We start from the raw sequence: 14,670 nt of genomic DNA, 5'->3' as shown, positions 1-14,670 counted from the left end.
TTTAATCATGTCATACATGATTCTGTCAGCTCCCAGTGCAGACAGAGCTCCTGCATACGCTCAAGGAAGCTCTCAGCTCGGCAATATTAAAAGGGTGGTTGTACGGTTCATTCGGTCAGCATTTACGTACCAGTGACTTAACGTATTTACTCAAATTTAATGCACACTTTTTCTCCAATAAAACGGGTCCAAAAATTGCATGAGCATTAGAATAGAGTACAACCCTAAATCCGTGTTACCATATTGCCATCGGCATTCGAAAAATGGCCGCCTCGTACGGGCTTCTAGCCTAGCTGTAGTCATAGAGTTTCCTACAATAATTACTAGAGGGAACTATGGCACTGCAGTCGTTGTACCACCATATGAATGGGATGCTATTCTCGACACGCCTGGCGGCTGCACGACCGCCATTATCCGCCATGATTGGCTGTGGAGAGCTCACGTGCCATGAAATTTGTGCAGGGAAATGGAAGTTTTGCAAAATGCAATTTTGCAGTTTCATCAAGATTACAAAATGTGACATGGACTGCAAATTTTATCGACTAATGCATTTTCTTGGTCCTTGGCAGCTATATTGAGACTTTAGCGTTTCAAAAAAAAGTGAGCGGTAGCGTACAGAAGCCAGAGCAATACATCTGCAATTTCACGAATATGTGGTGGCGATCCAAGATAGCCGCCATGCCAGCTTGCTGATTGGCTGAAGGAATATCTCATGAGGAGCGTCACAGGAAGGGCCGTTTCGTAAACGTCAATTTGACGTTGCATGACGTTGCGCTGGGCCGCCATTACGGAGATTTTGCACCGTAATTTGTTGTTCGATGATCTGCGTGAATTATGCTAATGAGCAGCCATATGCAATGGTGGCCGAGAGGAATGCATATCGCCACATTTTCCCCGTCGTTTGGCGCCATGAAAATATTTTGTTCATAACGCGTGCTCATAGTATTTGCTTCACTCTCGGGTGGTGTTGGCATTTGTGTTTTGGGCCATCATTTTTTAAAAGAACGCATTTATATTAAATAATATTGGTATGCGAGCAGTTGGTTTACTGTGAAAGCCTCGCCTCAAAAGACGAGACCTTGGATCCCGCCAGCCCAGAGGTTGATGGTGCCTTCTAGGATGGAGGAGCAGCACTGGCTGTAACCACCGAGGGGGCAGATGGCGTCACCGCTGGCTCACTACATGTGGGCCTGACAGCTGCTGTTGTGGCACTGCCCCCTCACGCGCCCCTTCAGCAAAGCTATTCTTTGGCAGGTATGAAACCTGCCTTTGTGTTTACTTAAAGGAAATACAGTAGAACCTCGTTGATACATTCCCATTACGTACGTTTTCCCGGCACCAACGTTCGCAATCGAGAACACAAACAATGATCCACTAGAGACGCTCATTTCTGACCGGTTCATACGTTCCACAAAACACTATTTTTTGGCATCAACATTCAGAATGTTGGCGCATTCAGTACGTCCATTCAACACTCACTGATCACTTGTATAAAGTAAAATAAATATATTTAAATTATTTGTCCATGAAGTATCTAGACGTGTGCTTGTAATTCATTACCAGTCCATTTTATCTAGTGGAAAATAAAGCGCCGTGTTGGGGAACACCACGCGATAGCCAGTGAGCTTGCATTCCGCATCCAATCCAATCCTTTCTGATGCCAACGTGCTGCACAGTGTGCAGCACATCCTCCAATGCTGCGGGGTTTTCAAATGGGTGTGAACTTGCAACTTCCTTTAGCAAACATTAACCTTCGTGTATGCATAATCACTTTTGTGGCTTGGCTGCAAAGACAAACATAAAAGCGTGGTTAAAGTGCACCGCATGGTCAAGAACATGGCACAGGAGGCAGCCATCTTGGAAAGAGCAAGGCAAGCGAGGTGCCTCAATGCACACACGTGCATCGACCACCCTCACTAGCGAAAGATGGCAACGACGCTCCACGCCCCGCTCAGGCAGCTTGTAAAGGCACGTTCACACCGAAGGCGGAGCGGCCAAAGCAGGCAAGCGGAAAGCGGGTAAACCTCCTCACCAGGCGGGTAAAAGCGTGTGGACAACGAGGCGCCAAGCCAGATCGCTCGCAGACAAATTTTTTTCCGCCCCCCAGAGCGCCCCGCTTTGCTGCACGCAATCAGAACGCCAGACGATGGTGGCACGGTGACGGCACTGGTGCACGCGCAGTGTGGACGGACGACTGGTGCCACGAGATGGCGACACGTGTGCCACGAAAACACTAGATGGTCCGCCTCCTCGACGGCACGGGCAGCCAGGCAAGACGTCCGGTCTGAACAGGCCCGCAAGCTCACCACCTCGTCGCATTGAATATCCAGTTGGCCGCTTAGACGCTCCGCTTTCGGTGTGATAAGCAGCCCGTGTTTCTCGCTCTGCTAGCTTACCTGCGGCGAAGCAGAGCGCATGTGCATTCGCGCTTCCGCTCCTGACAGCTGCTAGTTTTAGTTTGGCTTTTTTACGCACCCCTCAGCAGCTGAGTGGAGCGAAAGCACGAATATGCCCTCCGCTTAGCCGCAAGCAGGCTAGCGGAGCGACAAACACGGTCCGCTTACAAGCTGCCTGAGCAGAGCGTGCTGCGCAGCACTTTGGCTAGCGTTGGCATCAAAGGATGGGATTGCATGCAGAAAGCAAGCTCACTGGCTATCACGTGGCATTCCCTGAGACAGCGCTTTATTTTCCACTGGAAAAAATAGACCGGTAACGCACTACAAGCACACGTCTAGATGCTTCATGGACAAATAAGTTATATATATTTGTTTTACTTTATACAAGTGATCAGTGGGTGTTTTTATTTTCTTTCATTACTCTGAATTTGGCCAGAGGGCGCTGCAACTACGAAAGGTCCGCTACGCTAAACGTATAACTAAGACGTGAAAATCGCCAGCCGCTGTGGCTTAGCGGGGCAACTCGGAGCGGAGCGTACCATAAAGACGCTCAACTAAATCACTCTGCTGAGCGGAACGGAGCGCTAAAACTAAAACACACTATTAAGGCATATTCACACTGAAAGCGGATTTTCAATGCGGTGAGGCGGTGAGTGCAAGCGCCTGTTCAAGCCGGACGGCTTGCCTGACTGCCCACGCCGCCGAGGAGGTGGAGCATCTAGCGTTTTTATGGCGCATGCGGCGCCATGTAATAGCACCAGTCATCCGTCCTCACCGCGCGTTCCAGTCTCATCACCGCGCCATTGTCGTCTGGCGTTCTGACTGGCTGCGGCAAAGCAGAGAGCTCCAGCGGACGGAAAAAAAAAAACGCTCCGCGAGCGATAAAGCCTTGTTTTCCGCCCGCTTTTACCCACCTGGCGAAAAGGTTTACTCACCTTCCGCTTGCCCGCTTTGGCAGCTCCGCCTTCGGTGTGAACATGACTTTAGGCAATAACCGAAACGAGCTGCCATTCGCTGCTGCACACTGCTATACATTTTCCGGCCGCTAGAGATCGCATGTGAATAAGGCGAGAGGCGCTTATTCTTATTTCAATAGCAGCAAATCTCCGCCAAGGTCAGTCGTCGCACGCAGCATTCACGGCTATCGCCGTGAGACCTATTGCGATAAGCATCTTCACCTATCTGTTTTACAGCGCGTGAGGCGTAGTGCCATTGCATGGTAACGTACTGCACGCTTTAGTAGGCGACAATCTTAACATGCCGCTGTTCACTGCTGCAGGCAGTGCAATGTGGGCATCACAATTCGCTTTGCTTCGGCAGCTTCCAGTATCGCCCACCAGCTCGATTTCGTTTCAGTTTCCTGTTGCCCTCTTACAACCCAACACAATCAGAAAACAACAGACCGCGTCTCGGGCCACTGGAGCACCACCAGCTCTAAGCGCGTCTGCACCGCCACAATCAGCACGACCCTTTGCATTATATAGATGTCAACAACAGTCAAGTTTGTCAAATTTTCTTAGTTGTTCAGATTGTCCATTTTCCCGGTTGGTATGTTTTTTCTTGCATTTTTTTTCCACAACATATGAACGAAGTTCTACTGCATTTTCTTACACTTTGATTGTTACAATCTCTTTTTCTCTCTTCCAGGACAGGCAGGATCACAACTATGCAGCATGTTTGCCATCGCAATTGACACAGCGCGGAGTGTTTTCACATGTTTTGGATGAATGTTCATGGGAGCTACATTTAGCACATGCCTGTTGGCCTCAGCAGTTGTGTGAACTCTGTACATCGCTGGCATTGGAAGCATCGCAGAGGATTTGGAACGTATGGCCTGACCCGGATCTTGACGTAACCTGCCTCAATACTCTTGGGCAGCACACTCGAACCAAAAGCAAGGATTATGTGCTCAGTTTAATCTCTTTGCCCTCACGCCTCATCTTAATTCTTTTAACATTAATAACATTCTGTTCAGTCCAGCCTTCTAATAATTCATTTTCAGTCAGTTCCATTAAGTCCTCATTGGAGACAACACCACGGGTGGTGTTCATGGCACGGTGGGGTGATACTGTAACTGGGATGTTACCGAATGACAATAGGTTAGAGAGCTTGTCATGCTTCTTATCTCGGAGTTCCCGAAAGGAGATCCCCGCTTGCCGTCTTTGTTACTTTATAGCCTCCACCAAGAGCTGCAGTCAGGCATTTCAAAATGAGGAATGGCGAGATCATCCTCACTGCCTTTTCTCATTGATCAGTATGTATTATGTGAAACCACAGGAAGTTTGCTTTCTTGTTGCCGAAAAAACCTAAAAAACTATTTCGGTGCGCTCTCATTTCTGAGGGTGATCAGGAAGTTTGGAGAAAGAACTGTCTATGAGTGTATTTTAGATTTCAGTAGTAATGCCAGCCACCCACTGTGGAGCCCAACAAGGGGACCACTGCAGGACTTGTAGGAAACACGAGCTTGCGAACACCAACTGTACGTTTCTGCTATAACCAAATATGCTACAACCAAGCTGTTCAGCCAAAGCATCAGGAAGACATGCTTTCAGCTAGGATTTTGTTATATCAACAGGACACACAGGAAACACTTTGCATTTTCACATTGTGTCAACAATCACCAAATTGAGTCAGTTTTAGCACTGGTCCATTGTACCTGCTACAGCATGGCAATGAATGGTGTATGCATTTCTCTGCACAGTGTGCCATCCTTAGTGTTTGTACTGTCTTTCATAATCAGGCCCTTCTCACTGCAGAACTTCACTGTGCATGCATGCACTGTGCACTAACATGAGCTCTACACTATGCTGATTCCCACTGTTGTCACTGCACCATTGTGTTGTCAGGCCTTCTCCTCATTCTCTGCTTCAATATAGGCAAAGCAAAACAACCCTTTGCCCACTACTACCTGGTGATAGAACTCATACCCTTGCCACAAAATGCAATTGGGAGCCGTATGCACCAAGTACTGTGCTATAACGCAACTTTGGTGCTTGACAATTTGCCCAGGGTATTGTGTGCCATGCAGACTCCCAGTGGCAGCCCCTCCGCATGCACGCACAAAGAGGACACATCAAGCAATAGCATAGCAGACAAAGATTATGTTCAACACATTACAAAGAAGTTGTTTTTGAGACAATAGTGTCATCTGAGAAGAAAGACATCACAACCTGCTTGCTGATGTCACAAAGGAGTTCAGAGCTGTGATTACTTCTAACTAAGTTGTCATTCACGGCAGAAATTCCAACAAAGTGGGGCGCTTGGAAGATTCAGAAATACATTTCATTTTACAAAAATCATCTCCAACACAGGCGTGATTTCTAAAAGAAATTGTACACCGACATTCACTGTGCTATCTGTACTCTACAGTAATGCTATTTTAATTTACATCTCTTGAAGTACATTACAATTTTGTGCTATTCATTGACAAGTGTATTGTTTCCTTTTTACTCAAGGATAAAAAGCCAGGGCAAATGTCAAGTAAATGAAGTGTACCACTCAAAAACTTGACCACAATTGGTGTCACAAATTTCTTTGCAATATAAATGCTGGAATGCAACAAGAGGGAAAAAAGTTTGATTGTGAAAAGTGTCATATTTCCTTGATTTTAATAGCAGCATTATGGGCTCCTTATTTGTTAAAAGTGCAGTCTGTGCATCCCCAGTTCCTTTATGGCAACCACCACCAAACAGTCTTAGGATGTCAGTCATTTGTTTTCATTCTTTTCTTTCTAAGGTGTGTAGTATTCAGCTTTATACGCAAATTAAATATCAACTCGTAGAGACAACACATATAGCAATGAGTAGCAACGAACACAGAAATCAGAAGCACAGAAAAATTTAGCAGACTCAACTGTAGCTGACATCTAATAGAAAGCATTACAAGCGTCTTTATGTGCTGGTTTGCATGTGTGTAATTCTTAAGGATTTTCTATTCTATTTGTCAATGCACGCGTCCATGGCATAATGGTTACAGTATTGAGCTTCTGTACCAAAGGCCCATCGGACAGTTTTGTTTATTTATTTATTTATTTAAACATATACATGGCAGGTGGCAATATTGCCAGCAGCTGGCCGAGCAGGCAGGGCAAGAAGTTTGCTGGCAGCTTTTTCCCACTGGCTGCCCCCGACCACGCGACTTGTCTGCTGGCAGAATTTTGAAGGCAAATGCTGGCATGTTCCTTTCTTCACCACTAAACCTGACACAAAGGGTTCCTGCCAAGGGGAGCGAAACAACCTGGTAAGGGGGCTTATACTTCATCTCAAGTAGTTTGCAGCACTGCCAGAAGTACAAGGTGTACATAAGCAATATCCTCGTGATGCAAAATATAGTTTCGGGCGTAAATGTCCGATCAAAGGCAGGATTCGAAGTAATGTTTTGCTTGGTACATATGTTACAGTGATACATGACATGTTGGGGCCTTTACGCATGCCCGTCATGTACAGCAAATTCAGCAGCCACTGAACAGACGACACGGCGCAGACATATACATCTTGAGGGGCATTTGGCCTTCCTATTCGCTAAGGACTCCTGTAGCTTCCACAGTGCTGCAAACGATTTGTGAGATGGAGATGCCACTTTAGCGGCTGCAGACCAATCAATGACACTTTGTTACTGTGAATTTGTTTTATTGCAAAATATCCATTTATAGGTTAGTTGGAAGCTCATGGCTGGGCAAAGCCTAATGGGGCCAACAAGAGGCCCAAGTAGCACATAAATTTGGAGCACTATCTCCAAGATTGGCCCATAAAAATGGCGAGGACAAGATACATTCGCAAAAACTGGCTCGAAGAATGCAAAGCATTCTTCGACCCAGAATACAGGATCTTGCTATCAGCCAATTTAGTTGGCTGTATTTCATATTTACTGCAGCTTCACGCTACTGCACAGATGAACTTATCTACATCGTTCTCTTCATATATTTATTTTGTTTATCTATTTAAGCTTTGTAACATGAAGTTCAATGCAAAATTTATACTTCATTATGGAGGCCCGAATGAGTAAAATCAGGAATTTGTAAAATTAAGCTTTGTAAAACTCAAACGTAACAATTTCGAAAGGCTCTTCTGCACAGTACCATAAACTACACGAGAACAAAATCCAGTTTCCCCATTGCAGGGTAGCAAACCGGACTTAATGCTTAACTTCGCTACCTCCTCTTAATTTCTATACCTCTCTCTCTCTCTACTCTAGAACCCGCAGCACAAAACTACTTTCAATGAAGACGCTACGGTAACTGACCAAGCCAAGGTGAACAAGCACGTTTCGGAGCCCGTACGGGTTTCTTGGTCACATTAAGGCAAACAAGAGTCGCTCGTTCTTTTTTTTGTCACTCATTTGAATTCAAATTTTTGAAATCTCGGAAGTCGCGGTGCAAGCTGAGCTGCCGTGACATACTAACATGCATAAGCCAACACGTTTCATCAAGGAAAAATGTGAGGAGCAACTAAGAGTTACAACCTTGCAGAGGAGCTGGTTGACTGCCGACGGCTCTGAGCGGGAGGTCTGGATTTTTGTTGTCTGCCGGTGAACTGAAACATATTGCAGTCACCATTACATCGTTTGGCAGCAGACATCGCCCCTCCGGCTACAAGAAAGTACAAATCGCTTAGCTTGCGGAAAGTTCGAGCCATAATTCTCAAACAACTTATCAAATGCAGAATGAGCAGTAGCAACGGCTTAGATGACATGTCGGTACAGCACCAATTACACTCAGCACGTTTACCTGTCAATGAAAAGGAACTCTTAAAACCAGTGCCCTTCATACCTATTCAAATATGACACTAATGTAACCTTGAGTGCGTACTCAAGAATTAGGGTTACCTCGTGTTTTACATGCCTTAAAACTTTCAAAATAGGCGAGAACAAGCCGTCAGGCATAAAAGCACATTAAGTCGTGTAGCTCATTGTCAACTTTTTGTGATGAGCGGCAGTAAATGCTTACCAGCAGAGAATATCGTTGAGAAACCTTTCGTGTAGATCGCCACATTTTGCCGGCCGCCAGTCCCGAGAAAACAGTAGGCCGAATTCGCATGCGGGTTGCGTACGAACGTGCATGAATATAAACAACGCTGTATATATAATATTTGTTTCTTATACAATATACAAGTAATGCAACAATAACATCCTGAAAGCAAAAAAATATATATATAAAGCTGTAGAACATGTTATTACAAATTGAATACGCTGATCACCGACGCTTGCAAAGGCCGCACAACACGCAAGTATGGCGTGCGTTGTAGGTGCGCGAATGCTGCCTTCGCTTTTGAGTAAGTTCCTTTTCGCGTTGAAATAATAGTTGAACAAACAGCTGCTTATTTTTTATTTTAGGTAACATTGCAAAGGTTGGTGTTGGCCGTACCTTCACAGCGGTGACCAAAGGGGCCACCGCCAGCTTGCGATCATTCGTCACAGTGCGTCCTGCTGGCAATGTGGGCTCTTCGTTCTCTGCATCGCTCCAGTTACAAAGCCTGAAGCCTCTCTCTGTTTCACGTGGATTAATCCTACCAAGGTGCGATTCTTCTCTTTTCTTGCGGTGATTGATGTTCCCGCATAGGCGCTTCTTTTTTCTTAATGCAGGCCAGAGTATGTCTTAAAACCTCAATTATGGCTGCTCATCTTCTGTTTCGCGTGCAGACACTGCCTCAGTTTCAGCAAGTGCCAAAAATGTGTGACCATTAAGAACTATAGTTACCCAGTGTGTTGTGCTACCTTTCGTGAAACTGCAAGCAATCGTTGTTGGTACATCACGTGCTGCTATCATTTCGCAGGTGGTGAAGGAAGCTCTTTGTTTTCTTGAATTTGTGTAATGCACGAGTATCGTGCTATTTTATTACCAGGGGGTGAGAAATGGAAACAAATAAAATTTGTTTAATTATCCTCTGCAACGGCACTCATGATCCAAAATGCAGAAAAACTAATTGAATGTAGCATAGTTGGCTGCACCAGACTGCAAGCAGGACAAGTTGCCTGCAACCTGGAGTAGCATTGTCGGCTAGTAATGTCAAAATATCTAGCCACATCATCACACTCATGTTTCTTCATACGTGGCGCCAGGTAAGCAGGTTATGGTGACAGATGTATTGAGTTTACTAACGGCTAGCTCAAAGCACGCACTGGAGTCTGTGGTCTGATCTTGATCCCTGTAAAGACTGTGCCCTGACTATGTACCTCAATTGACTGAAGCAGTGGGGCTGGTTTAATGTGTGGGCACGTCCACAGCACACATAAATAACATGGCTTTCTGGCCCTAGACACTTTTGTTCGGCTGACTGTTGCATGTTTTGAGAAAACCCTAAATGTTTCAGTTAGCGGATTTCTTTAAGCCCACACCCCTCAAGAGTGATTTTGTGCGTGGCGGTGATGAGTGACAGTTTTGAGCAACTAAACCGGCCGTCGTGCAAGCAGATCACTCGTCGCCCGGAAGTGCTATGAGCGACTAGCGAATAGTGCAATGTTGGAACTAAATGTACATCAGTCAAGTAGTACCAATTGTCGCACGGAATGAGCAAATGACCAATTTTTATATGTGCAAGAATAAGGACCTACTGCAAGTCTAAGAAATATTTTATGCTGCTCTTTACAGTAAAAGACAAATTTAACAAAACACGCATTAACAAAACACGCAAAGTCGTCCATGTGGGGTACAACTGCTAGGTGACAAGCGAACACGACAGCCGTGTCCATCGTGTTGCCTGTTGCCATTGCGCACAAGGTCACTTGCATGGGATTTATACTTTAGAGCAAACATTGTGTTAGCAAAAAAATATATTACTAGGATGAGCATTTCTCATGCTAGTGATAGATACTGCTTACATACAAACAAGTTTTATAATGTAAATGAGTTTTCCACCTGTAGCCCTGTGGAACAACAATAAATCCACTTTACAGTACCCTGTTCAGTTTCAGAAGTGCGACATCAGATACCGGACTGGTCTTGGAGCCCACATGTTATTGTGGTTGACGGCCCAATTTTGGAGCCCAATATATTGTCACTTCTTGTCACAGTCAAGCTGATCCATCTGTTTCTGTTGTATCAGCCAATTGTAGTGAATGTTGTTGGTAGACAGCTTTCACTAGGATTAAAGTAAGAATACACCATGTGGCACTGGCTGGTTAACAGGATCCATGGTCAGGAGTCATATTAGATCAGTTACATAAGCACATAGGTGGAAAGTTTTCATTTTCCTATGGAGGGGCTGGGGCCTGACTAGCTTTCCGAACCCCATGTATATATAATATATATTACCTTTAATAACAGTTGCACTTAAAGAAACTGTGTGACCTCAAAGAATTGTTCACTAAAGTGACAGCCTTATGCGACTACTTACCAAGGCTTTGTAGTAGGAGACAGTTCAGTTTCACAGTCCAAGTTCTCTCGCACTACTGAGAATCTGGCATCTGTCAGTGGTATAATCTTCCTTCATGTAATTGTCTTATACTTTGCTATAACTAATACTGCTTCACCTTTCCGCCGAAACAGCAGCCTTTTTTTTTTCTTTTGCTGCGAGTATAAGTGCTGCTGCTCATGACTCCTATTGAGTCTGATTTCAAGTGAATCCGGCTTGGCCTCATTTCAGTTACTGAGTGAATCATGTATATTTATGATGTCTGCATGCAAGTGGCAATGTTTCCATCCCTTATAGATGTTGTAAATTATTAGAAGAGCTTACTGGAAAGAGAATCAATACTGAGACTGATATCATTCACACGCGCATTTCACATGCTGTTGGTAAACGACTCTGCCTAAGGGGTCGCTGAAGTCTGCAGGTTTTATTCGAGGTCAAAAAAGCACGCAAAGCAATTTGAAGCGAAGTGGACATACAGCAACATATTCATTCTCTAAGCATAGACCATCCATACCATCCAGACCATCCATTAGAAATAATTTTTAGTTGGCTACCTCCATCTCTTCAAATATATAACAAACTTTGTCCTGTGTATATTACAGCGAAACTGTATATGGCTAACCGATTCGTCCGTCTGTCGCCTGTATGTCGAAAACTCCTCCGACGCAACCCTATGCGCATGAGTGAAAAATAGAAAGAGAGGCATGCGATTGGCTGCGCCAGTAGTGACATCGTTGCCGTCTGTCACAGCCGAGCGCATGCACAGCAGTTTCTCTCAGGCTCCTAAATGGCTAAGTCATGCGTCGTACGTACTCCTGAGAAGCAGGCAGCTTTCGATCAGCAACGCCGCAAGCAGAACCGGGAACAAGCTCGTCTGCGCCATGCCGAATGCTGCAGCTTGGGCACAAGAACAGGCTTGTGCAGCCGAGCGCAAGCAGCAACTGCGTACCAAGGATCTGGCAGCCTATCAAGCCGTCGTTTAATCAACCGTCTGGATTAACCCAGAGATGAGCTTCGCTGGTTTACCATCTGTACGGAGTGCTTGGGCGGTAATATTTTGTAAAATATATTATGTCTGTGCATGGTGTTTATAGTGGACATACAAAAAAATGTTGAAGTGAGAAATTATGGATGAGGTTGCTGTTGCTGGTGCTTCTAATGCACTTGTCCTCCTATTGTTGGGATTTGCAGAAATAAAGGAAAAGTATGAATTAAAAGCCATGCACGTCCGCACCAACAATGATGCAGTAAGCTTTTAGCCACTACAAAATCTTAAGTGAAAAGGTAGAGGAAACTCAAAAGAAACCTCAAGTGACATGGGTGACAGAACTCTGGTAATGATGCTTTAGGTGGGGGGGGGGCTCTGCCCCCCCCCCCCTCTTTCCTTGGTAAATTTCGAAGGGGGCTCCCATAGTTGGCACCTATGCATAAGTGCAGGGCTATGTTACTCATACCTGTGTTGTCACGCAAGCATATTTAATGACTTGAAATGCCTAATGACTGAACTTCGAATAAAATTTGTGCACTGCTGCACAGATAAACTTGTTGGCATTAGGAGTTAATGACAATGGCAGCATACAGTTTTACAACTCGGTATGCAATCATCCCCTTTGCAGAAGGTATCAAACCATAAATATTTTGGCATAATAATTACTAAGCAATAACTTATCTTGGAACAAGCATATAAACTTTTCGTAAGTTATGGTTTCCGCGGCGCAAGCTAAAATTTTTACTCTGACATCATATACCTTGCCCAGATTTCTTTCATTAGGCCAGTATTTTATAAATACTGGCCTAATCATTATTTAAAATGCAGTACAGCAAACCCGCTATGTAACAAACCTCGATTTAATCAAATTCGTGATGTAACAAACATTTTCATATCCCTGTCTTAGTTGCATTGAAAACAGTGCATTTATTTTTCGCGATTTAACAAAGTAACCTTGTGACACAGTTTAGATTTAACTGTGGTATAAAGGTTATAAACAGGGATAAGGTGCCTCAAAGGCTGGCCAACGTTTCGTTTCGATAGGAGGACCTATCTTCGTCAAAGGCCTCGGCCAGCCTTTCTGAGGCACCTTATCCCTGTTTATAACCTTTATACCACAGTGTGCTATTCCATCTCTCAGCCCCTTTCTTGATCTTGAGTTTCGATTTAATGAAGTTTTCGGACATTTCTATCATGTACTTAGCCTGTATGGCTAGTAAATCTAGCAAAAAAAAAAATGGCGGCCCAGGCAAAAGTTATTTCAAGCGGCCTCCATGAAAAAGCTTGAGTGGCAAAACCGCTGTAAAAGAGCGCGCGCCGGGACTAGGAAACACCGCTGCTCCTTTAAAGAACTCACAGAAACGCGAGAGCTGACAATTCAGTCAGCGCAATAGGCATGGTGAGGGAGTGAACGCATGTGCGCGAGTCCGTGGGCGGGCGACGTGACACAGTATCGATCTTGGATGTAGTCTCTTCATCTGCAGCAAGTCGAAGTGGATGGTGCCTTCACGCGCACTTTGTTGATTTCGAGTTTCCGAGACACGCTACAATGCGCTCTCTCACGTTGACTACGTGTTCGTGGTCATCGAGTGCAATCTGTTAGTGTTTGCCTGAGTGCGCGTGATACCGATAAAACTAAACCTTACTTTGTGTAGTCTCTTTGCTATCGCCCTCAATCTCCGCCTTTCTGCCGAAACTGACTTTTTTTTTTTTTTCTCAGAACCAATATTCACACCTTCTTACACTTGTTTTTAATTTGTGGGTGCCGACTGTGGGCACTAAGCGTGGGCAACTGTGGTGTCCAAGATTTATGGCGACGCGCGACGCAGGGCATGCAAATCTAGCGAGCCACGTCGATGAATTGCTCTCGATGCGATCTGCACCACACGCGCTGGCCCCCATAAACGCACTATTATGGTTTGACCTTCCTGGGATTTGTTTTAAGTGCTTACTGATAAGATATTAACCACCGAGTGTGCTGTGGGAATTTGTGAAGTTGTTTTTAATCCTGAAAATTTAAAACCTCAAATTAACGAAATTCGCCATTTAACGAAGTTTTTCGCTGCAAGTACAACTTCGTTGTAACGAGGTTCAACTGTATTGTATAAATACATAAATAAATGCATACTGATGTTCCCAGGATTTGTGTTGTGCAGAATGTTTAGACAGCTGATAGCGAGTATGTTACAAAATATTACCAATTGTTAAAAGAAGGCACTTTTTTCACACCTAAGGAATTGTGATGGTTCTGATAATTTCGATTGTCGCATTCTCTGTGAGTTTAGACTGATATCACGGGGACTCCTTAACTCATTTTAACTGCACCACCGTTGCCACAAAGCATGCCCATAGTAGTAGTCCTTGGTGGGCTCAAATGGCAGTGGTAAAAAGCATGGTTTGTTTTTGCCATGACAAATCTGCTTGGTCCTCTAGATCTAAAGGCAGGGGGTGAAAATTTAAGCAGTGGGCTTGAGGAGAGGAGAGGGGGGGGGGGAGGGTGTAGACAAAATAAATGGGGACGAGGACTGGGGCAAAGGCGACATGATTATGCGGCATGATGCACTTCTTATGCAGGTTAATAAATGCGCACACACTTATCCTAAAGGCCTTGCATTGCACGGGTGATCAGATTTTAAAAATCCGCTACAGAGATTTATTCACCAAAGATGTTGCTGGCAAGTCAAGTCAGAATGGTACTTGCAGTGTCAAGCTACGGAGGTAATGGAGGTGCATTTCATGGCATGTAGATGGCCAAAGATAACAATCTGACTGAACTGAACGATGCAATGCAGGTATATGTGCACAATGTCTGCGTGAAAGAAAAATAAAATGAAATATACCAATAAATTTCTGACATCTACAACAAGCTCTTTTCATATGTTCAAACCAACTAAATGCCATAAATTTACAAAATGTGTCATGCCATGTGGATGACTAG

At 44.6% G+C, this 14,670-nt stretch overlaps 1 protein-coding gene across 1 annotated transcript in view; it reads right to left on the bottom strand.

Moving 5' to 3' along the window:
* LOC142566031 (MICOS complex subunit MIC60-1-like) overlaps positions 1–8,432 on the bottom strand; it is a 111,176-nt gene extending 102,744 nt beyond the window's left edge. Inside the window, exons 1-2 of the mRNA XM_075676728.1 lie at positions 8,341–8,432; positions 7,857–7,927 (exon numbers count right to left, since the gene is read on the bottom strand). Of these exons, the coding sequence (XP_075532843.1) occupies positions 7,857–7,927; positions 8,341–8,430 (161 nt within the window). The 5' untranslated portion in view covers positions 8,431–8,432. The remainder of the gene's footprint in view (positions 1–7,856; positions 7,928–8,340) is intronic.
* Positions 8,433–14,670: the final 6,238 nt, after the last annotated feature.

Source organism: Dermacentor variabilis, unplaced genomic scaffold (genome assembly GCF_050947875.1).
Source record: "Dermacentor variabilis isolate Ectoservices unplaced genomic scaffold, ASM5094787v1 scaffold_12, whole genome shotgun sequence".
In the NCBI taxonomy this organism is placed as follows: Eukaryota; Metazoa; Arthropoda; class Arachnida; order Ixodida; family Ixodidae; genus Dermacentor; species Dermacentor variabilis.
The sequence above is the reverse complement of the archived record's forward strand: the minus strand, read 5'-3'. Positions and strand labels throughout refer to the sequence as shown.